Source organism: Nyctibius grandis, chromosome 4 (assembly GCF_013368605.1).
Source record: "Nyctibius grandis isolate bNycGra1 chromosome 4, bNycGra1.pri, whole genome shotgun sequence".
NCBI classification, from domain to species: Eukaryota; Metazoa; Chordata; class Aves; order Nyctibiiformes; family Nyctibiidae; genus Nyctibius; species Nyctibius grandis.
In genome coordinates this window covers 72,072,785-72,098,657 of record NC_090661.1, presented here as the reverse complement: position 1 = coordinate 72,098,657, position 25,873 = coordinate 72,072,785, and the positions used below count along the sequence as shown (strand labels likewise).

Below are 25,873 nucleotides of genomic sequence, written 5' to 3'. Positions count from 1 at the left end.
TATTACTATCGTTCTGTAATGACTAGGGATCGAGAACTCTATAATATTGTTCCAAACTTTCCAGAGACTTAAGTCAGGTAGACAAAAATATAATTACAGTAAGTACGTGGGAAAATATAGTGAATGTATATAAGGCTTATAAGAACTTTATCAGGAATGTATGTGATGAAAAGCTTTTGTTTACTCCAAAACCTCTGTTGAGATGCATATGCTCCTTCTCTGCAGCATTCAGCCTAGAAAATTAAAAATTATGCTAAAAAGGGGAAATTTAACTAGTAAAAGCATACAATTATTTATTTGTCTTGGAGAGGCAGTGAAAGCTAAGGCCACACAGTCATAAACAGGTATTATCAAGCAATGGTATGGCACCAGAAAGCCTGGCAATGGGAAGACAGTATTATTCTGGTGAAAACACCGTCTTTTATGTGCTACCAGGTATGTTTAGAATCAGTTTGGCATATAGTAAAATGTTTCAAAATTACTTTCTCACAGTACTGAAAACCTGATGTAACTCTGTGTTTTATAATAGTAACGCACATCATGCTGAACTGGGAAATTCTTGTTAGGCTGTTAGCGAGGAGCGCTGAAGCTCATGCTCTGGCAGACAGCTTTCACATTTAAAACGTTTTAACATTCTGGGAGCTCATTCCAGATGCCACTCTGAATGCAATGCATAAGCCCCTACCATTGTGACAAATGAAGGTTTGACAAAGCAAAAAACACACAGGCGCTATGAAAAAAGTCCCCCTGCTAGGTGGCTTTCAACTGAATAATACGGCAGTAGTTTTGACACAGCCACAGACTAGTAAATACTTGAAAAATTAAGAGGCTACAAATCAGATGCAGTTTACCAGAAGTACACCCCTCCCTCTGTTCCAAAAGGCAAAGTCTTAGACAAAACAGTTTCATATGCATTTTTTCCCCTTAGTCATACAAAAAGCAGAAAGCCATTTGATGCACAATGTCTGACAGCATGAATTTTGAAAGTCTAGTTCCAAGTCAGACCAATGTTGCCCAGCCAACACAGAGATTAAGCATTTAACCCCAAACAGCAAAGAACAGTGGAGCAACCAATTACTGCCCACACTTCCACTGGAGACTACTGCATTTCTGGTTAAGCCATCATCCAAAGCTTGCATTTAATTTAGCTAGAATTCTCTCCAGAGCAAAGATATCAAAAATGGAAGTGGACATTTATCAATTCATTATTAGCCTTATAACTGCCTCATCAGTCTTGCATCCTGTAATTAAGACAGAATTGCTACATTCTCATAGGTAATGGTAAGTATTGGCACTCACAAATGTCAGGAAATTTAAAAGAGTAAATTGTAATTACCTTAACTTCCTCTGTCTGAAAAACATTAGTCAGGAATTTAACACTACACCTGTGTAACGGGAAGAGTATCCTGAACTAGAAAAGATACTGTAATAAATACTAAGTTGACCATGTGATGTGTGCTAATAATGCCCTGAGTTTCTCTTCTCAGATTTTTTTATCTGTTAGTCTACATGGGTATAATTTCCAGGATTCATAATTGAAGAATCAAAACTTCCAAACAACAGATAAGTTTTCAGACAACAAAAATCAATGTCAATATTATTTTCAGTTCCTTGCTACTTAAGAAAATTGCTTGCAACTCACCAGTATTCTACTATCAACTCACTAAATCCATGATCACTATAGAGATAGAAAATTGTTTTCATGGAAACATACTGTAATATTCAAATGTTTCCTAATTCTACAGGTAAGCTCTTTAGCAGAAGGGATAATTTCCTTTGTATAATTTATAAGCTGCTGAGCTAGTTACTAGTGTTTAGGAGAATATATTAATACACATTTTTTTCATTTCACAGCAGATTTATCACATCAAAGACATAATCAAGCCATTAAATGAGATCTGCATTCAACATACACACAAACAGAATAATAGTTTTAATATTAAACTGTTTGCTTTACAACAAAAAAACAAGTTCTTCACCTGTACTGCAAGCCTTGAGCCACTGTAAAGGTATGAAAAGTCGTTCAGATGCATGGGCTACAAAACCTGCTGACCAGGCAGACTCCTCTGACACAGCTTAAAATATGCTTTGCACTAGAGCTTTGATATATCTCTTATCATCTTCTCTGTGCACTGCAGTTAACAGGTGAACCCGTAAGCAAGACATTCCATGCCACTCACCCTTCACAGGCACAACCGCTACCAACATCGACAGGATGTTGACAGCTGTTCTCTTTTTCAAGTAAGCTGTGTTAATATTTAGATAGAGGACAAACTCACAATCTACTTCCAAAAACTCTTACCTAATGATGCTGAGAAAAATCACACAGTTTTAGGACTAACAATTTGGAACACGGGTGCATTTAAGAATTGTCACCTTTTAAAACCTTCTGGTTGACATGACCACATTTATCAAATGCTAAATGCGGCTTACTGGAAGGCCACACAAAATGAAGCGTAAGACTGCAGGCTGAGTTATTGTTTAATAAAAGCAGGTGGTGATCAGAATTTTACCTCCTTATTACTGTAGTTATGGCTATGTAGTTACTTTCTTTCAGCAGAAACTTGCAGCTTGCCTGCTATAAGCTGGATATTATTTACGGGATGATGTTGAATCCAAGACTGAGGATTCTCTCCAGATGCTGTACAAAAGGCGAGAGTAACTTCACCAGTTTTATGCCCGCATTCTGTTTCAGATATAGGTGCTTCTCTAAATCTTTCTCTCACTCGTGAGAATGAAGTTACACCCTTCCAATGGATAAACAGCAAAACGTCCTTGCATTATTTCTTACATTACAACGAGGCACCACCTGGCCATTTTGAGAACAGTAGATTGTTACCTTTTTCCTTAATTTGGGCAACAGTCGAAGGATACTTTCTGAAAGTCCACAGCAGAAAATAATAAAAATTTTAGTTTCAGGTTGAGAAGAAGCTTATATTTTTCTTTGTAATATGTGAACCTTTTTTGTGTAATATTAGTAATTTAAGAACTGTTAAAGACACAGCTTTAAAGCCATGTCAGTTGAATTCTATGAAAAAGGCTAAGCATATTTTAAGCAATTACTAGATACAGCAATTTAGTTGCTGCAGAACTTGTGCAGTACAAATTTGTGTGCGAGGTCATTATATGAGTTCAAAACCCTTCAGTCAAATCAGGTGTAATTCATGCTTTTACTTTTAAAGTAAGTTTTACTCTGCTGTACACAATGTATACTACAGCCCCAGGTAACCTAGTTCTGTAATTGATTTCTACACAGCCCTTTCAATTAGATAACATTGCTCAACATACCATTTCTCCCTTTACTGGAAGAGACTTAAGTGGAAAGCTTTTCTACAGTGGTATCTACATCTTACTTCAATTAGAAAAGAACATTCAATATCCCTATTTTACTGCCATCTGCTTCTCTATTTTTCATAAAAACATATGACTTTGAAAGCAAACATATGTCTTATTCAGAAACATTCTTGTAAGTCCTCAAGAATAGCAAGGGGAAATAGGAATACCAGATCGAGGATATTTTATCTTGATACTTAACTTACTATGTGATAATAGGCATCAAATAGGCAAAGTCATAGAAGTCCCAGTTTTCAGTAACAAAAATGTCTGATGGAATTAGTCTAATGTTGTTTCCAAACCATGTATTTCCTAACTGCAGGGCTAAACATGCCTTAAGGCGCCAGCTGCAGAACATAAGAAATGCTTACAACATACAAATTAGGTTCTTCAAAATTGACTAGTTTTTCATGACAAAGCTTACAATTAATAGCATGAAAAAACCCATAGTGGATCACACCAAACATTCACCTTAGTACTCTGTCTCCCACAGACGCCAAAAGCAGGTAATCAGTCAAAGTCTATCAGAACAGGGCAAGCATGTACAACACTTCCAACAAATACTTACCCACTGTCCAAAAATTAGCAACTTTGGTAATGAAAAGAAGTTTCTCTGCCATAAATTGTCCCAGCATCTTCAACTTTTTACTTGTAGCACCCAACTCGTGTGTTTTAATTCAAGAGAAGCAACTTTTGTTAAAAGTATGGATAAACTTACACATAAAGTCTCCTTCAAGCATCACTGCACATTCTTGTATATACAGTTTAATATTTCAGGACTCCTGTCAAATATCAAATACTACAGAAAAAAGTGTCTGTTTCACTAACATTTTAATCAGTAACTCTCTTCTGTAAGACAGTTAACATTTACTTTAAGCTACATTCATTTCTTTGCATGTCTATACAAACTTTCAGGTTCTCGACACTATCAGTTTGCAGATGCAAACTCTAAAGCAAAATATTAAAAAATGCTTACTCACTACACTTCTTGTACTCTGCTTTTGTCAAGTGTCAGCTTTACAACAGCTACAACCTGACCACATCCCTCTGACTGCAGTCACATTAACAAAAATGTTCAGGCACCAGTTGGTCCTGAGAGTCCTGGGAGAAACATCAGTGAAGGCACCAATTACCTGCATCAGTTTTCTTGAGAGCTCATTAGTGAGAAATTCCTCTTCCTTTTCATAGTTTACTGCAAGTGTTTCTTTTTCTTTCTGCAGAGCTTGAATCTTCTTAAATAGAGTATTACTGATGAATTCCTCTTCCTGCTCTGCCCTTGCTTGCTGTGAAATAAAGACATAGTTTTAAGAAAAAAAGGGAGCAAGTTTCCACATAAAAGCTGCAATTATTCCATTCCACTTTAAATGCCCCCTGCCTCTTTTTATTAATCTTGCCCATCGTCCTGGAGAACAGTAGGACAGATCTAAGTGCTGTTACCATCCCATTTTCTAACATTATAGGACCTTTCTTCCTTTTTTGTTCCCCATCTTTCACCCTGGGAAACTACTCTGGTACTTTAAAGTGGCCTCCCCCCAACCAAATGCACGAACTCCCCAAACCTTTAAACATCATAAAAGCATTAGTGATTAACAGGTACCTGTTACCTGCTACTTTTATCTACTCTATTTCTAAAAACAAACTCCTCTTTTAACATTCTCCATTACAAGCTGAAGCACAGCTCTGAGACTGCTGCATTCAGCACCATGCCTTCTTTCCAGATCCCTTAGACTGCAGCCCTGCTTTCTAGGAGTCAAATAACATTTATTCTTTCAGCCAGATATGCCTTGCTTCTGAGCCGCAGGCAATGCAGTTCATCTCACAAGGATTTCTACCCAGCCACCAGCCCAGGAAAACATACTACTTCTCAGAACTGTTACTTCACTACATACAACATCGACTTTAAAAAAATGCCATGTGGTAGCTTTACCCTGAGGATTTCCAAATTTCACAAGAGCTACTCTGGAAATCTTCCCCATGAATAATCCCGAGAAAAGACAATTTCCATTTCAGCTCGCCTGTAGCACCTAGGCACTGCTCCACAGAAAGTCAGCCTGGGAGCTCACTCCCTCACATTCCCTACAGTTAAGGCATTTGTATGGTTTTTTTTTAATGTACATATTAGAAATCTGACAAATGGAATGCAGAAGTTATCTTTTGGAACTCCACTCTAAGAGGCCACAAAGGGTGTTTCATATGGGCAAATGAAAGATCATAGTTACAAACTGGTAGAGCCAGCTCCTAATTCCACAGTCCAAAGAGAGCCCAGAACAACAGAATGACAGAAATACAGAATTCCCAAGCCACCACCTTTAACAAATGAGACAACATAGTGCTGGGGAGTGTTTTCATCCCCTGCAATAAAGTCCACATCACCTGACCCGTAGATTTGTGATTTGCCCTCATTCTAATAAAACGATACTAGCTTATATCTTACAATACGTAAAGATTCAGTAAGTTTTATTTCAGTAAAATTTGATAGAGGAAGAACTGAAACAGAAGCATAACTTGAGTTTTACTGAAAGCTTAGCTTCCATAATCTTCTGCCTAAAATGTGCCAAAATAACAATCTCTTTATAAATATCGTACACTGGAAAATGCTCAGAAGTTTTCATTATGTCAGTGATCTTTCAATTGGAATGGTATATGCCCTAGTAGTCCCAAGAGACAATTACTTAAACAGAGACACCTTCCATGCCTACAAGAAAAGTTACTTAAATACCATAAATGTCTTTAAAGTTGGCAGAACAACAGGACAATTGTAAATTTTCCTCGTGATATTGCCAGTATCGTAAACTCTAAAGCAGTGGTTTGGAAACTTCTCAGCTGAGACCTCCTTCCATCAAGTCCTTTTCTTCACATCTTTATCTCTGCCTTCTTGTGCCTTCTCCCATCTCTATCACTTTATTGTCTTGGCCCTTTCCCACTATCTGCCACCAGCTCCCTTCTCCCTGTCATCAGCAGAGCTGGCACAAACCCAACATGGGGGGGAAAAAAAAAAAGAAAACAAAAGAAAAGAAAAAGAAAAGAAAGGTCTGGCACAGTGTATTATCTTAGGAGCTTAGGTCCTGTACAGCACCTCCTCTCTAATGTTTGTGCATCTCAGTGGCAGAGAACCACTACTCCAGCATGTTCAGCATTGGTATTATGACTTGTCACATTAAGACAATATAGAGTTGTCCAAGAGCTCTGAAGAAATGCTAAATTGTCAGCTCACATCTCAGAGAATTAAAACTCAAGGAATCTAACTGATCTTAATAGCATCATCTATCACTTTCTAAATGTGGCTTTATTTAGAGCTACTAACAATCTTAGGTCCTCAGAGACATTTTGGAACAGAGTAAAGAAGTCAAATTGCAAGGGTTCATTGTCCTCAAATCGTTAAAATTCATGCATGCTGTTCCAAAATCAACGCCTCCATTGCCTTCACTACACAGGATTTCTACTGGTGTCTGCTTTTCAATAGTTCAGACAATAAAAGACAGTAACACAGACCAAGCTTACCTAAAATTAAATTAGAAGGCACTTAGTTCTAAAAAATGAGAATCAGGGTGTTTCTACTTTGATTTCTGTTCATTTCTAACTTGCACAGATTTGTTCTGCTCATGCTTCGCACCAATCAAAAGCTCTAAAGTCACATTACTACAGCACCAAGCCTGCACAACACTTCGTAGCCAGATCCTGGTGTTACATTAATGATGGGTGCTTAGGCCAATGTGAACACAGGCTGCCAAGATCCCAGCCTGCTCCCAGCCAAACAGCAATGCCCCTCCTTTGCGTTTGCACAGGTGCTTATGTGGCCAGGCTACAGGCCAGTGCAGGCAGAATGAGACACCCAAAAACTAATTCTTTCCCTTCCCTCCTCCCATTTTTCTTTCCTGGATTCGCTTCCTAACCTGGCGTACCACACAGGCAGAGTGCTGGCACACAGAAATGAAGAATGAACAGCCACAATTTAGACCTGTTTAAACTGCTCTGTAACAACTCCCTCTGCCTACACCGTGCAGGACACCAGCTTGCATTCAGCTGGCTCAAAGGAAAAGCTGAGTATGACTACATCTGCCTCCATTACATGAAGAATATATTTCTCAACTGAACAAACAACAGGAACCCTCTAAGTATGAACTGTAAGTTCCAGATATCCACACATCCTATTTAACACAAAGAACATCCACTTAAATAACCCAAGGGTCAGCAAGTTCAACACAAACTTTTTAGTCAAAAAACATCATACAGTTATTAAGACTGGGGACAAAAGCACACGATGCATCACTATATTTCTTCTAAATCCACATACTTTCATTCTGAAACTTTCCCTTCATCTTGTTACTCATTACTTGGGATAGTTCAATTATCTTAAGTAATAAAATCACTCATGTTTACCTTAATATTGCCTAAAATCTTGATATCTGTTACTCATTTAGCCCATAATCAAACTGATGTTGTAACACAGCCATTAAAAAGAACAGTTTTTAATACTATTTCCTGCACAGACTCTGTCACTGCAATATTTTTCTGGACACATATACGTTGTGTTCCCATATGGATAATCTGCCTCTTTATTAAGTATCTGTGTTTGGAAAGAGGCTCTGATATGATCAGCAAAAAATGAGAAACAGAGCATGGAAATCAGAGACAGTCTTCTGTGGGTCTTCTTTGCTAAGTCGTGGGCAACGGGAGAGGTGCCTGAGGACTGGAGGAAAGCGAATGTCACTCCAGTCTTCAAAAAGGGCAGGAAGGAGGACCCGGGTAACTATAGACCAGTCAGCCTCACCTCCATCCCCGGAAAGGTGATGGAACAGCTTGTTCTTGGTGCTGTCTCTAGGCACATCAAGGACAGGGGGATCATTAGGGGCACTCAGCATGGCTTCACCAAGGGAAAGTCATGCTTAACCAACTTGATAGCCTTTTATGAGGACATAACCCGGTGGATAGATGATGGTAAAGCTGTGGATGTGGTCTATCTCGATTTCAGTAAAGCGTTTGACACGGTCTCCCACAGCATCCTCGCAGCTAAACTGGGGAAGTGTGGTCTGGATGATCGGGTAGTGAGGTGGATTGTGAACTGGCTGAAGGAAAGAAGCCAGAGAGTGGTGGTCAATGGGACAGAGTCCAGTTGGAGGTCTGTGTCTAGGGGAGTCCCTCAAGGGTCGGTACTGGGACCAGTACTATTCAATATATTCATTAATGACTTGGATGAGGGAATAGAGTGCACTGTCAGCAAGTTTGCTGATGACACAAAACTGGGAGGAGTGGCTGAGATGCCGGAAGGCTGCGCAGACATTCAGAGAGACCTGGACAGGCTGGAGAGTTGGGCGGGGAGAAATTTAATGAAATATAACAAGGGCAAGTGTAGAGTCCTGCATCTGGGCAAGAACAACCCCATGTATGAGTACAAGTTGGGGACAGACCTGTGGGAGAGCAGCGTAGGGGAAAGGGACCTGGGGGTCCTAGTGGACAACAGGATGACCATGAGCCAGCAGTGTGCCCTTGTGGCCAAGAAGGCCAATGGCATCCTGGGCTGTATTAGAAGGGGTGTGGTCAGCAGGTCGAGAGAGGTTCTCCTCCCCCTCTACTCTGCCCTGGTGAGGCCGCATCTGGAATATTGTGTCCAGTTCTGGGCCCCTCAGTTCAAGAAGGACAGGGAACTGCTAGAGAGAGTCCAGCACAGAGCCACGAAGATGATTAAGGGGGTGGAACATCTCCCTTATGAGGAGAGGCTGAGGGAGCTGGGTCTCTTTAGCTTAGAGAAGAGGAGACTGAGGGGTGACCTCATTAATGTTTATAAATATGTAAAGGGCAAGTGTCATGAGGATGGAGCCAGGCTCTTCTCAGTGGCATCCCTTGACAGGACAAGGGGCAATGGGTGCAAGTTGGAACACAGGAGGTTCCACTTAAATATGAGGAAAAACTTCTTTACGGTGAGGGTGACCGAACACTGGGACAGGCTGCCCAGAGAGGTTGTGGAGTCTCCTTCTCTGGAGACATTCAAAACCCGCCTGGACGCATTCCTGTGTGATATGGTCTAGGCAATCCTGCTCCAGCAGGGGGATTGGACTAGATGATCTTTCGAGGTCCCTTCCAATCCCTAACATTCTGTGATTCTGTGATTCTATGAAGGTACAGAGTTCTTGGTTTTTCTCTATTATCCTTATCACTTTCAACATCCAAAAACACTAACAGCAATTCACTCTGTTCTGTGTAACATATTACAAAATAAATTGCTAAGGTGCTGAGAGATATAAAATGATAACACCCGATCAGTCAATCTCTGGAAACCTGAAACAAGCAATCTACTTCCAACACAGATTTTTCTGCATAACCACAGTCACATTCACCCGTCTCCTGTGTCTCAAAACTCCATCTATAGCTAACTCAGAGCATTTCATAGACACATCCACTAAGGAAAATCTGTAATTATGGTTGTCATGATCATAAATGGCAAAGACTATCATGTTACTTTGCAAGAAAGCAAAAATGAAGAGGGGGGGAAAAAAGCACTTCATGCACATAAAACACACAAAACCTCTTAGATTTTCTAGGAAGAAAAATCCTATTATTTCTATTGCAGTAGCATGTGAAATCCTGATCACTAGTAGAGCCGATGCGTGAAGTGGTGTAAAAGCCTGTCCTTGTGAGCTTACAATCCAACGAACTAATTCTGAAAGAATTAAGAAACATTTCTCCTAAACTTTATACAGTAACTGACTATCATATTAGGAAGTGAATCTCATTAGAAGTTATTTTTCCACATGCTGCATATACTAGCATAAACTGTGAAAAGTTTAGTGTTAAAATCTTTTCCTGCAAATATATCTTTAGCAGACCAAGTTCACACTGCTAGATCTTCCTCTGCCCTCTTACTTCTAGTACATGCAGCAGCTCCTGCTTACAGTGGGATGCTCGCTTTCTGTATCACTGGACCATACTGCAACCACACTGCTCTACTGGCGCTATTTTATGAAGCAGCAAAATCCAGTATTTCCGATGAGGCATCAGTGTGAACACAATCAAAAAAAAAAATCATCACAGCTCTCTCTGCTCCCTTCTCCCTGCCAGTTAGTTCTTCTGAAAACTTCAGAAACATTCCTGATACTGCACAGTAAGTAAGCAGGTTCAACAATCACAATTAGTACCTACTCCTTAGTCAATACCAGTACAACATTATCAGTGATCTGATACGAACAAGATCTTGCATTTGAATTTCAGCTCTCACTTCAGACACAATTTCAGTAACAAGTGTTTCACAAACTGCTCCAGTCACCTACTCTCCACCACCTGAAAGTCAGATGCCAAGCATGCCTGGCTTTCACGCTGACAAAGCATCGCCTCTCTCCAGTAGCATCTAGAGTAGAGGTGACACTACATGTCAGGGGATCTTGTTGGAAACAGCCTACCAAGCACTGTTTTGATCTAATCCACTCTTGAAGGTCCCTCATCTTTAAGGCAAGAGCCATCATGACCTCTTTACCATTCATCCATCATTTTACAGTGCAACTTCTGTTGACAGGACCCTATGGACAACATAAACCTGCAGATGGAGCTGAAGAGCAGTTTAATCTGGTTGCTGTACACAAGAAACTCAATCCTTGCTACTGAATATAGACTGAAAGGTTGGGGCAGCTTCGAGAAGAGATGATCTCAGCTGCTGCACATGTTACACTGAACTAAAGCTGTCACTTCAGAAGGCAGCCTTTTCAAAAGTCCTACTAAAAAATATGATGAGGTAAAAAGGGCGTGAAGTGCAGAAAGTTACAATGGCATGATTTTAGAATCTAAGTTTCCCAGTTCTCCTGAAGTACACACTCCTCTAGCAGTACTAACTCAAGTTACTGCTCTGGCCATACTTTCTGGCACCAGTTTAAAATGGTATGAAGAACTACTGGTCTACAAATGCAATAAATATTCCAGTGAGCTGACACAGTTCCCTTACAGGAGGAACTTTTACACTGCAGCTCTCCCAGGCTGAAGCTACTTTTTCCTACAAACCTTCCAGCCGTACCTGAAACGAGCACACTGCACGCAAGGCGCATTTCAGACAAGGAGAAACGTGAACCACCACAAGAACATAAGTCAACAGTAACTCAGAGACTAACAACTCACACTACTGCCAACTATCGCAACTGCCCAGCAGTACACTTCTATCTGCAAGGGCTGAAGGACAAGGAAGTTCCACTGAAGTTCCAGTATGACATGGGTGCAGCTTTCCCCCCAGGTAAAGGTACTTTTTTCAGCTGCGTGGCCTGTCTGCAGACAAAAGAGAGTGAACGTTCTTGCGGTTAAAGCGGTGAGCTGGAATTCAAGCTCCGGGTTCAATTTGTAGTGTGATTTCCTGTGTAATCTATGGCAACCCCCAGAGTCACTTCCTCAATTCTGACATAAAAGTACTTTTTTTTCTTTTTCTTTTTTTTCCCCCCCTTTTCCCTTCTTTAAGATGTATTTTCAGGAGTAACAGTGCTACAAAAATAGCAGAGCTGTGCATTTTTATCTTTGGGTATACAGTACCTCCTAGAAGCCCCAGACTTTTGAAAACAAACAAACAAGCAGTAATACCTTGGTATGTTTCCTTCAGAACCCCAAGCTGTTGGGCTTTTTTTTTTTTAAACACAAACCTGGTAGATGAGGAGGAAAGAGGCTTTTTTGTTTGTTCGTTTAAAAAAAAAAAAAAAAACCAAAACAAACCCCCACAACCTTACAGGCTTACCAGATGTTATTTCCAAAACACACTAATGGAGGAAAAAAAAATAAAAATCAGTACTGAACCTCAGCCTGAAAACTTCAAACTACTCTAAATGTTACCTATCATGTAACATTAAAGCCACATGCAGAATTGCCTCAAAAAACAATTCCTGTTACATTTCAGCTATTCAATAGATGAGTTCTGCTGTAAGAGGAAAAAAAAAAAGATATCTGATTTTATTACAATAATAAAGAAATGTCTGTATGATAACCAATTAAAGTGTTAAAACACAGTTCCTTTTAATCTCCATTTACAGTTGGAAATTCTCCCCTTCACCCCTCCACCCCCTTCCTTTTTAAAAGGTCAATTAGGTTTTGGCTGGACATGTCAAAATGCTTCTGTCACAACACTCCTACTGCTAACTCCAGTCACAGCAAGTTTTTCACTCGATGCCCACCGAGTGATCCAGCACGTCACTGTGTGCATCCGCAATGGCCACAGACTGACTAGAGAAATAAGCTGAGTCAAATGACATAAGACATACATTTTTCTCCCATGTCAGTTTTGACCATGAACAGATGTTTTCAGCTCGACATCACTCATGTAGCCTTACAAGACCTTCTCTTAAAAATTCAGTTCCCTTCAAGACATGCGTGCATACATCTTGTGGTTTGGAAAGCCACACAAGGAATAGCACTTTAAAAGAGCCCTCAGAATTGACCAGCTTCCTAAACACAAATGTTCAGTAGTATTCGTACATGCTAAATAATCTCTTCGCATCAGCAGTGAAGTAAATTGTTTGACGGTATGCAATTTCATTCCACTTCAGATTTGTAAACACTTAAAATAGCTTCTCTCTCTGCATTTTGATGTTGACCTGCAAGGGTCTTGCACAACTGAAACACACAAGTGGTGAAAATTAAATAAGCAAGTTATGAAAACAGGCTCATTTCACAAACATAAATATTCACAAAATTAATGCATTTGGTTCATTACAAACAAGGTATAACAAGCTATATGAAATTGATAATTAATACAGTCAATTCCTGAATTTATTTAAAAATAATTTAAATGCCTTTCTTCAAATCAGATAAAAAAAGTAGTGTGCTCTCTTCAAGGATTTTTATTGTATCAAAATACTGGCATTAAATAGTTAATAAAAATGCAGCATGTGAAAAAGCCACTGTTACAAAGAAAGTGTCAAGACTACACCTAAAATAATGTATCAACCGTCATATAACTTTTGCTTAGCAGTTTAACCATGACCACACACTGTTATGCAAGTCTTAATGTAATTAAAGAGCATACGGTAATAAAGCACCACAAAGGAAAGTTAGCAAGGTTGTAGAGGCAAACTTAGAGTCAAACATTTCCTATTTTGAGGACTCAACATTACAACCTTAATCTGACTGTTCATTAGACATACGCGCTATAGCACTTATTTTTCAGTCACTTAAGCATCATCACGTAGAACAAGCTCCCAGACGGTTATCAGGGCTGGAGCCTCTGCTTCCAGCCCACACGAGCTGTAACCTGAGACAACAGAAGTTACAGGCCAAGGCAGGAATGACATAGCAGGAAAATTAAATCTAGCCCACAGACCTGTCCAAATGGCTCTATTTCATGAAGCCCTTTCTCCATCTCATCACTGCACAGGGACACAAAGTGTACATTTCCTGCACTTCTTGCCTCTTCAGTAGCAGTGGATTTCCAATGCATGTGTAAAACAAGTACAGCAACAAGCCCAGCTCCCCTAAGTCTTCAAGTTCACTGCATACAAGTGAAATATTTCTTCAAAATACATGTTAAATGTTCCCCAGAAGGGCTGTAATGACAGTACGTGCAAACACGGCCAGGAAGGCAGTAAGAATGGGGCCATATTACACAGCTCCCCTCAGCCCAGCAGAGGCAAGTGACCATCCCCAGCACAAAGGTCAGGCAACACAGCCCCAGCAGAAGGTACGTGTGCTTTGCTAGGGTCTTCCCCATTTCCGTGAGTTTGTACCCGACTGACTGAAGCTCTACTTGGACAAAGACAGCCAAAATGGAAAATAACATTACACTGTCATATGAAACACTGAACCAAAGTTTGAAATACCTTTCTGTATTAATACTTTACTGATGACTACTCGAAAGAGTTTTTGCTTTACTCTTTGACTGCCAGTGACACTGCTGTTTTACTGGTGAATTTTTTGTACTGTAAATAGTTTGCTAGTTAATCAATAAGTGTAAAACAAACAGAATACAGAAGCACGTGGAACAGGTTTTGCTTTTTTTCTGCCTCAATGTAAAAGCTGCTGAAAAACATAATAAGGTTACACATATACACATAACTAGATTTGTAGTTTTATGTTTGGTTTGTCTGAATTTTTGAACATGCAGGTTTCTGGACATGAAAGATAGCAAAAAAAGATATCAAATTGCTTATAGCTACTGTTGTAGCACGTACTGTTTTGTTTTAAATTTATTTTCCATACTCTGCATGATCATTAGAACTACCATCCTTTTAAAATGCTGTGGTTTTGTTTGACTTGCATTTAAAATACACAAGTTTAACGTAATCTGGTACTACTTAGAAATCGATAATCAACAACAGCTTAAATCTCAGCACCACCACCACTCAGTACTAGATCCTACAAGAAATGTAGTACTGCAGCAAATCAGTCTAAATTATTCTGTAGTATCAGATGGCTAATATATAAATGCTTCTTAAGCTAACATGTTTTAAATACTTTTTTGCCTGTTTCCCACCCACTGGTAAATCACCATTTATCTTCGATGTACCCACACAATAACAATAAAATACACTTTGCTGGACTGACCAATTAGCAAATTCAATATTGCACACTCCCAAAGTTTCAGAGCAGGAAAAGCAAAAGATTCAGCAGAATAATAGACTGTTAGGTGACTAATTTACTACACAGCTTCTGTCCACAGAGGCACATATGTTGGTCCTAACAGGCGCCGAGCTGTGTTTTAAAATAACAAACTTCTGCTAAAATGCAACCACAACAAACTATTGTTAAAAGTAGCTTTGCTGTCACAATTGTTTGTCTATTCAAAGGCAAAAGAGCACAAGCAAAAGCAGGGAGCAGAGATTTAATAGTCACTCCTTCAAATAATCTTAAAATCTACTCTATCTAGCTCAGGTGAACCATTGCAAATACACAAATATGAAACACTTGGTTTTCTTCATCAGAGTATATAATAAGAGTCAAAGTATAATTCTGTTATATCCAGCTTTTCCAGGCAGAAAGTGCCAGACCACCACTGCATGGCATTCCCCACACAGTGCCACCGACATGCCACAGGTATCAGCAACCCTCCCTGTTCCCTGGAAGAAGACCACAAGTTTCCTCACTTCTAGACTGGGTCCTAAGCAGAAACAGCCTGTGTACTCTTCATCCTTTTCTTCTAGATCCAAGTGGCCTTCAGCACTTGTAGATCCTTATTTCAGGTGTGTATAAGCTGTGGTATATCTACATCGATCAACCTGCCTGCCTTTAAATTTATTAAAACCAGGGAGGAGGACTACCATATCGAAATCCAGTTCTGGGGTTTGCAAACTATAGCATGAGATGCTCACCATGTAATTTCTTGATTCACTTTCTTAAAGACTTTTTTTTTTTGGTTGGGTTTGGGTTTTTTTTTTTTGTTTTAAATGACTAGTTTAAATACAACTTAGATAATCATTAGGGATGGCAATGTTTTTCCCCACACTAGCAAGGTGTCCCTAGTCACTCAACATAACAAACCTCTTAAAGAGTGCTCCTTTTAAAAATCTCCCCTAATTTCCTCTTACACACATTGGCTTTCTAGAGAAACTCTTTCTCAGTGATCCACAAGTGCTGGAGACAAAGCTTGTTATTGATTATAATCACACCTTGCTCAAAACCGACACATTCATGAAGTAAACACCACACTGTCCATCCCAGTGTTAAGACACATTAGCTCTAACTCCATCACATCAAACAAGTGTCTCTACTTATCCTTCCTAGAAGTCAGTGAAAACTCCTAGGGAAAACAAAAATATTTTGTTCTTTCCTTGTCTACAGTTTGGACATCTTGCAGTACATACCACAGTATTCTGAAGAGCAATCTCTTTTCAGGCTTTCAAGACAAGAAATAAGTCTATCAATTTAGTGTATGAAAATATGACAAGGAATATGAAAAAACACCTCCTTTGCTCTGTACCCTCTGTCTCTGATCTCTACAAACAGAGGTTTGCAGGATGTGGGGGGAATATAATCATCCTTGAATATTCACCCCACACAGAACTGGAGAAGTAGGTCTAACAGAGAATTTTTTAGGAAATGCCTACCCACCTTTCCACCCACTGAGCAAGAACTTCCAGTTACATGTCTCAATTTTCAGAGAAAAGAGAGTTTTTTGCAGATCTGTAAGTCAGGTCAAATTTACTCTCGGAAAAGGATTCTAGAAGTGTCCCTCCTCTTGACCCAACCAGGATTTCGGGGTCTGTGAGGACACGGCTTTTGCCTAATGAATCAATTCCTGGCAACACTAGCCAGGACAAAATTTCTACTCTTTGTTTTTAACAGATGTGAAAAACACATACTGTTTAAACCTCTTGGAAAAACAGTGATTAAAAAAAAATCCTTCATTTTGCAAAATTCATAGTAACTGCTTTTGCTGTTTATTTGAAAGTGAAGGGAAACAAAGTGGAAACCCCAACACTAGAAAAAAAATCCCACAAAAACCCTTCCAACAGCCTCTGTTGAAAGTAGAAATTGAACTGTAAAGCACAGAAAGAAGCATAACTTCATACCACAGCCCATTAAACATTGTTGGGTTTCATCATGTCTGACTTGTTAAGAAACATTTACACTTTTATTTAGGACCGGAGTGTATCATTGTGGGAATTATTTATATATGTGGTAGGAATTTTAAATATGATTAGCATCAACAACAATAAAGGAACTAAAAAGACCTTTAGCTTTACAGTTGTAGGCAAAAACATCACATATTTAGGCAGTTTAAAGAATTAAAACATCTGGGGAAACTTCACAGATAGGTGAAACACTGCTAGGCTGTGTCAACAGCACAGCTGAAGAGATACTCATCTACCTCACTAAGCCTACCCCAAACTGAAAAACAGATTGTGTGTAATATTAATGCACAGAAGATGAAATTTCAAATTAAGTCAAATTCAGAGTTGATAGAGGAAGAAAAGGCCTTTCTCCATCAATTAGAGTATCGGTCAATGAGCTGAGGGAATACCCTCTTTTCCAGGAATAAAACTGCTGCAATGGAATACATGAAGGGATAGAGGACTCTCAGGAGCTGAAAGGACTGTCCCTATAGGCATTAATTAGCCTACAATGTCTGTATTTTAACTCAAAATTAAAAAAAATTACAAACCCAAATGTCAGGATTAAAAATTGCTTCAATGTTTCTGTAAACATTTTTCTTTAGCTTTCATCAAGGAGTCCTTGCACCCCACAGAGAGATATGCGAAACCTGCACATGTAATTTGTGCTTTAGTTTCCCACTTAGACACTTACCTTCTTACTGTGCAACAGTTCACCTCAAATGTCTTGCCTTCATTTTTACTCCATTCTCTCATCCTATACAATGAAACAGGACAATAACGGTCCACCTAACTAAAACTAAGACACCTCTTCAGTCAGACAGGACTTGACTGAAGAAGTGTTACTTGAGATGTTCCCTTCTGGACATCCCCAGGCTGCTGTGCTGGAAGCAAAGCATCACAGAAATGTTTTCCGTTACAGACCCATGGGAACTTGCTTTATATTGTATTTTTTGTCTCTCTTCTAGAATGTTTTTGTCTCTTTTCCATTCATTCTGTTTAGATCCCAAATCCTGGGCATAATTCAATTTGCACATTTTGTCCCTATTATTCTCCTTCTCCATTTTTTTTTTCTTTAAGACAGAATTGATTCATCTCTTGCTCTGCTGCTAAATCCAGCAACTTCCCCAAACCAAAAAGAGCAGCAAAGCAACTGTTTTTCTCACTGCTTTTACCAGGCTATGCTGAAATACATCAGATGTCTACTGCTGCCAACTTTCACTCCTTTGGAGGAGCACTGTCTTGTTTCTTCACACCAATCACATTTCAAGATCTGTTTGTGAGAAACCAGCACTCCATCCTTCTGCAGCACCCCATAGATCCAGCTTCCTGTCCAGCCTCGTCTGCAGCTGCCATGAAGCCACCACTCCAAGTACTTTCTGCTCTTCCAGTCCCCACCTGAAATCCCACCCAGGCACACCTTATGAGGTACAGCGTGAGAACAAACACTTCTGTTGGAAGTCTCTAGCAGATGTGTAAGCTTGCTCACCACAGCTGTGTGCCACACACCAGTATTATTTCCTCATTTACTACAAGGAGCTTTAGTGCTGACAGTTTGTAGATGAAAATACACCCCGTATATACCAACACTTAAAACTAAGGACTTTGAAAACAACAACTTCAATATTAAGCGAATCCAGTATCAGCAGTAGGAGGAAACAAGCAATGAGGCCAAGTAAATGGAATTAACAAGTGCAAGAAAACCACAGACCATGCACCTACTCTGGGGAAAAAAAAAAAAATCACTTTCCTTCATTCTTTGAAAGCAGCAATAGAATTCAAACTCCATTACAGTCAAAACCACAACTAAAATGAAGTACAGAACTTCCAGGATTTAAAAATTATTCTAAAGTCTTGTCTGTACTAGCTTTCCAATACTGGGATTAGCAACAGTGTTAGAACCTCTAAAAATACTTAATGTTTTACTCTACCATCTAAATCAGCAGTTGTGAATGATGCAAAGCTCTTGGTATTGGGAATACTCGTTTGGGCGAGTGCCCTGTACTGCACTAATGAAAACAATGCATTAAAAATCCTAGCAGTTATACAGCAGTAGCACACATTAATATTTTTTTCTTCAGTCAAAGCAAATCTGTTAGGTGTACAATGCAGAAAAAATAAAACTCTCTCTTACAAAATGTTTTGAAGTCACTAGAGATACACTAAGAAACAACGGCCATTAGTGTCAATAAACGTTCAAACTCAACATTAAACAGCATTCTCAAAAGCTGACTATAAACTGGTTCTGACAACCTCTATGAGAAAGTTCACTTAAGAGAAAAGCAAAATTACTTTCTATGCGGAATAGCAAGCCCATAGAAACACAAAGAACTTTGCATTATTAAAAATTCCCAAATGTAATCTAAAATCCCAGTTGTTATCTCACTTCCATCCCCAAAGTAATTCAGAGCAAGAGACCAGTATTCCTACTGACTGAAGACTTTCCACCATTATTAAACACGGGAACATCAACAAAGTAACGAATAAAAAAAAGTACGGCCGTTGTGTAGTATTTAAAGGCAAGCAACACACAGATGGTTATCAGAGTTTCGTATCAACCCAATGGTAATACTGGAAACAAATTAATTTACTGTACAAAGGACAGAAACATTAAAAGGGTCATTCAGCATGATTTTATAGACAACAAGTTGTGGCAGATAAGCATAGATTCATCTTTCAGACAAGGACTATTTGTAGTAAAGATAACTGCAAAGGTGTAGGACATGTATACGGCACTCATATGACTTTTTGATTTAGTAATACATGCCATACATCACTTAAAAATGGTTATAAAATAATCGAAGTATACAGCAGGATTTCTGAAATGGCTTACTGACCTCAAAAATACTTGTCAGAGGGAAATTTCATTAGAAATTTCACACCAACATGTACTAAGCATGATGTTCAAAATACTCACTGTGCACTATAATTCAGTAAGTCAATTCTGATAAACTCTGGGAGACGGAGATTAGTAAGACTGCAAAAAAATAATAATAGAGAACAGACACCTTCATGTTTTGTTTCACTTGAAGTAAACTGAGTTCTACTGAAGCTGTGCTTCTGAAAAAAGGACCAACCCCACATCTCAGAGAATGAAAATGGAGAGAAGGAACAAACAACAACTCTGTATTAGCTTCACACATGAAGCTGTAACACAGATTGCTACCCAAGGTCCAACAGAGAGACAGTTAACCTTCACTTCTGGACATAGCACTGGTGAAATTGATACAGGGCAGGGAAGAAACTTAAGGGCTTGGTACCTCTTTGTAAAGAAAAACAGAGGGGTTAGAGAAGAGAGCCTAAAAAAAATCCCAGAAAAAGGGAAAATACCCTTCCTGAAACTATGGCTCCACAATTATTAGAACCAAATCAAGTGCTACTGGACAACCCAGCAGTACAAATCATGCCTGTGTTCCAAACCCTGGAACAGGCACAGGCATGCTACTGCATTTCTGCCAAATTAGCCAGAGTACACAACAGTAAGCTCACAGAAGACAACTGATGATACTGGATGAAAACAAAAAAAAAAAAAAAAAAAGAAAAAGAAAGCCTGCCAGTTTCAAATTAAGCTATCAGAAACATTTGTGCAGATTTGAAGGAGGAAAGTTTGTTTAGACTAGGTCAGTGCATCATAATACCCACAGCATTTTTGATCCAGCACATTAGATTTCCAGCATTTCAGAGCCTGAGAGCTTAGTTCAGTTTGTCAAAGTAAACTAGAAGATGTCTGTCTCAGCCTGTGTCTTCACAAGGAGAAAGCAGAGGATCCAGAAGACTCATTAACCTAGCCAAAAGGCACAGCAGGAACCAATGTCTCAGCCTTGAAGAAGCTGATGGGAAGAAACAGTCAGGACACCAGAGTCTTTCCAAGCACAACGGTTCTTCACCTCTGTGAGTCTTCAAATTAAAACTGGAAACCCTGCCCAAAGACATATTTCAAGGTAAGTTAGGAGATTCAGCACAGGAACAACTCAGAAAAACATGCAGATGTGACTCAAATCAAAGCAGATGATTTAGTAAACCTCTGAGGCCTCAAACTCCCTGAAAGTACAAGCACCTGTGTTCAGGCATTCTTGTTTATTAACTGTATGAATCAAGTTCTACACAGGACAGAAACACCACCAGTTTTCCTCTCGTTTTTTTTTTTTTTTTTTTTTTTTTTTGTGTTTGTTTTCTAACTAGCATTGAAGAAGGCCTACAACACAGACAAACGGTAAAGTGCTGTTACCACTGTGTTGACAATGGTTTTCCCTGGGAACTCGATATGCTAGCGGCTGTGCCTAACTACCAGATGGAAGCAGACGATAATATACTTTTCTACAATTAGTTTGCCAGCTGCGCAGCAAGTAGCATTGCTTTTACCATGTTAAGGGTCAAAACAGTAAACGTTAAAGCGCATTACTAAGCTTCCTCTTTCCTTTACAGACATTTTGTAGAAGCTGAATAGAAACTTCTTGAGAATCTGAGGCAAATGTAAAATTCAAATACAAGACACTCATTTCCTATGTGCCTGCTCTTCCTGAAAAAGTTTGGATGGAGTTACACTGTGCTTTGCTACTCTTTTTTGCTACTCTTTTTTTTTTTTTTTTTGCTACTCTTAGCAACAATGCTGTCTTTACACAAAAAAGCAGGTAAGCAAAGCATTTCTAAAATAAGTTATTTTTGAGTTAGGCTTTTAGTTTAGTCCAGCTACAAATGACACAGCTGGCTACAAAAGCCCCAAGCAGTTTCTTATACCTACAGAAGACATCACAAAACAGCAAGTCAGCCTCTTTCACACAAGCAAGACTTATTTTAAAATAAAGAGTAAATAACAGACTTACAGATACTGCTTTTAAAATATCAGTCTCTGCTTTCTTGGTTTGCTTTTTACCTCTAGCTGCTACTAATTGATTTCTTTCGTTCATCCCCCTGCCCTTAAGTGAGCACCTTTAAAAAGTTCATATTTCGATTCAGTTCTCGTATCCTGCCCTTTCTTCTACTATTAATAGACACATTCTGCACTGAAACAGGTGTTCTGCTTTGGAATTCTGGTGCAATCTCCAGGAAAGAAAAAAAAAAGCTGTTAAAAAGCATTTTTGCAGGGGATTTTCGACAATATAGCACACCAATTCACTTCCCCAAACTACCTATCCAGGTTGACATTTTCCATGAAGACCCATGACAGCAGATCTCACGCATACACACACACACAAATCCACCACACACTTCCTTGAGAACAAAATGCTAAATTCATATTTATTTGCAGCATCTAAATCTGCTTGTTTATTGAGAAAACTGTAACAAGTCTACGATACCACACAGGATTTTTCTGATCTGCAAGTCCCAGAAAGCCTGTTTGTTTTCAGGAGACAGCCGTTACCAAAAGCAACAAATTTCTTAAGGATTTGTGAGTAGGGGCAAGGAAATAGGAGCTGAGTAGGGCTTTTTCTTCCATTGTTTCTCCAAACTGGTGGGAGGCTGTTCACATTGCTCTGCAGAAACACAGAGGAAACCAAGAAGCCAGGAGATGCAACTTCCCTCTGCTAGCACGCAGGGAATAACAAAAGTCAAGCTGAGAGCCAAGGTGCAAAGGCACAGGTTTAGCTACAGAGACAAGGGTAGCCGAGGTCTTGCAGTAAAATACTGCCACTCGCAACCCACCGCAGCATACAGCAGCCCCATGTCCCCACAGCCCTTGTCAGCAAGTGCTGGAGCAGGTGCTACCAGACAGCGATAACCCACAAAAAATAGCATCCAAGTGTTACTGATGCCATTAGCATTTTGGATCAGACTGTCTCATCCAAATTGATGATCCTGTTGGAGATCCACACAGCACCACAAACTGGGATTTCTAGGATAAGTCCCTTCCCTACAAAGCAAACTGCAGGGAAGAAAACCTAAGAAGCTGTTCTCGTAAAATCTACGTTACAAAACATTACAACTGCTACGTACGTCAAGCATTCTGGAGCAGGATTTAAGGCTTCTTAAATACTCTATCTTCACCTCCGTTAAAAAAATAAATAATAGAATAAGGCTTATCGTACTTCAATTTTATAACAGCACAGAAGATGCCTAACTACAGTAGGCCAATTTACACAAGTTAAATTGCTGAACCATCCAAGAGTAAGCATGTATGTACCTGTAGCAAGCAGGGACTAAACTCTTTTTGTTATTAAAAGCACTCTGTTTGTATGATGCCTGTCAGTTCAAAACAATAACAATGGAAACCAAAACGCTTCAGTATCAGTTAAAGTTTACATGGCTTTCACTGAAATAGGATGACTTTGTTACATCAAACACTGAAAAGTAGAAAAAAGAAGTTAGAAATCCAAGTTCTACCGACTTCGGAAGAAACCTCCTCACCAAGACACATCTACACCCGGCTGAAGTATTTCAGCTTTTGTCACACAAAACAATTCAATCTTTTGAAAAGCAGTCACACCACCACCACCACCCAGTTTTGAAGATACTCTTATTTAACTTGAGAAGTTGTGCATCTCCTTGGTAGACCCTTTTCACCAAAAAATTAAGGAAGTTCACACAGGAAATCCACTTCTGGTAATGCAGCACTATAACTAAAAGTCACTACTTCACATGTCAAATACTGAGCATCTCAGGACTTCAGGTGTGAGATTCTTCCCAACCTAGGCACCATCCATTCCATTTCCTAAAAAAACTCTTGCAGAAACATACCATGAGATCATACAATTAAAGATTGTGAAGTATGTACACATGAACTCTGCAAATGGGTCAAGTGATCTTATTTATTTCTTCTTAATACTTGATCTCAAACTTTCCATCTTGTAATGCAATGCTCTTGCACTGCTAGATAACACTTCAAATTTACCTACCTTTCTCCCCACTTAGCTCCCTTCCTCAGTTTGTTACCAATAAAAGCAGGTGAGATAAAGTTATCACGTGTATGTACTTAAATTCAGAGTCTTGCACTCAAGCAACAGCGTAATTTCATTTGTATTTCAGGCTACTGGAAGGAGTAGAGTTTACACATCTTTTTGGACGTACACTTAGTCCAAGCTAGTTTTACCAATTTCAGTAATAAAGCGGCATCTGTTTTTACACGTTTTAGATGAGAGTTCATACGAAATTAGCAAGCATACAAGTCTGCTAAGTCTACACCTTTTCTCAGTCAGTTTTCCAAGTTCAGCTACTTTCCTACACTTAATTAACACCTATTTTCAACTCTATGACACAAGGGTTAACTACAAAATAGAACTAATAGGATCCTATGCGGCAAGCTATTTAAATAATTCCCAAACCATACACATTCACGCTAACACCAATAATACTACGCACAAACACGGAAAGAAGAAGATGTCACATTAACACAGCAGCATGGACAAAAGAGGAAGGAGGTTTCTACCTAGTAATCCTTAAAGGGAAAATATTCAAAACCATTAAAGACAATGGTGGGAGCCAGAGAAGGTGAGGAGTCTCTGCAGCACTCTCAAAAGGGAGCTCAAATGAAGAAGAGCCGCGTGGTTCAAGGAGTCACCTTCACCTACAGCACACAGGTTTAGTCGTTTCACCTGCTATTTTGGCTACCTGTCGGTTTCATTTGCGCTTCACAGCTCATCCTCAACACCTGATAAAAATCAAAGCTGATTCATGACATTACAATGTCTACAACAGGAAACTGGTACGCAGAGCCCGAATGCCAGCACAGCTACACAGCAAGGAGCCTGAGCTGGCTGGTGGAGGAGTAAATTGACGAAGGTTTAAAATCACAATAGAGAAAATCAGAAAACTTTCTATTTAATTACATTTACATGCAAATAGCACACATTTCAATGTTCCAATAAAGTTCATCTCAAGTCACTTGTATACTAGAGCAAGACAACAAAGTGTTTTGACTGCAAATGTGTTTACATTATGGACTATGTAAACCACAGCACAAAGTCTCAGTGGAATGAAAAAAAGTTATGTTTTGCATTCATTATTTCGCCACTTGCTGAATTAGAAGTGGTTTACTCAGTTGTGCACACAGTTTAGCATACCAAAGACAGAGTGCCTGCTAAAGATGCGGGTTTTCCAGACAGCCTACAGGTTGCCATAAAAGTCTAACACCTTTTCTCTCTTTATTCAAGATGTCAAAAACATACAGATTGAGTTTTAGATTTAAGAAAAACACTTCCTTTTTGTAAATTAAAATCTGATTCAAATATAAGATAATCAGTCCCTAGAGACAGAACCTAAAGAACTTTAATGCACACAAACATTTTTTCAAGTTGTTTACAAACAATACACCTACCAGGGGCTCAGAAAGACGCTGTGCCTTTCTAAGAGGCAAAGAGAAAATGTCTGACTGACAAGATGTCTTAGCCCCTTTCAACATTAGAAGGCACTCCGCTGCTACCTAATTAAGACACATTCTCTTCTCGTAAAGTATTAACAAAGCACACATTTCCCTGACTAGCACTATATTTGTCATCCTTGACAAAATTACTTCTGTATTGTATTTCATGCACTCTTCCGGTCCACATCCTGCTAGACACTGAATGCTTACTACTGGGAACAGATGAGAGGTTTGCCTAGATGAGCTCCATTTCTTTGCTAGATATATCGACATTGAAAAAACTGATTATCAATAAAATAGCCATTATGCTTGTAATAAAGTAACCCCTGTGAAAAATCAGATAAGAAGAGAACGAGCACATGCAGGTGGGACTGGTCTCTCAAGGCATCTCTATCTGCACTGGCAAGGATGTACAGGACAGCGTACACAGGTATCAGGGTTACCTTTAATTGGTCTTTAACATATTATCTACTACGTTCGCATGCAAGCCATGATAATTACAAAATCTAAACAATCTCTCTAACCACTGTATTAGCAAAAATACCCTAATCTAAACTCCTAAACTCCCAACCCATAGACATGAAAACAATGTCATATTTACTGTATTTTCATATGGATTTTACTGAGGACTGATACTTAACAGCATCATATAAAATGATGTTAAATTCCAGGCTATCCTCTCAGTGCTCATAAACCAGTAGCTGAGCTCTTCCGGGACAGAGTGGTGTGAGTTACTCGC

At 39.2% G+C, this 25,873-nt stretch overlaps 1 protein-coding gene across 1 annotated transcript in view; it reads right to left on the bottom strand.

Annotated features, from left to right (window-relative positions):
* The window catches only part of CCDC6 (coiled-coil domain containing 6), a 53,056-nt gene that overhangs the window by 26,140 nt on the left and 1,043 nt on the right, over positions 1 to 25,873 (bottom strand). The window contains exon 2 of the mRNA XM_068398804.1: positions 4,467 to 4,616. Within this exon, the coding sequence (XP_068254905.1) occupies positions 4,467 to 4,616 (150 nt within the window). The remainder of the gene's footprint in view (positions 1 to 4,466; positions 4,617 to 25,873) is intronic.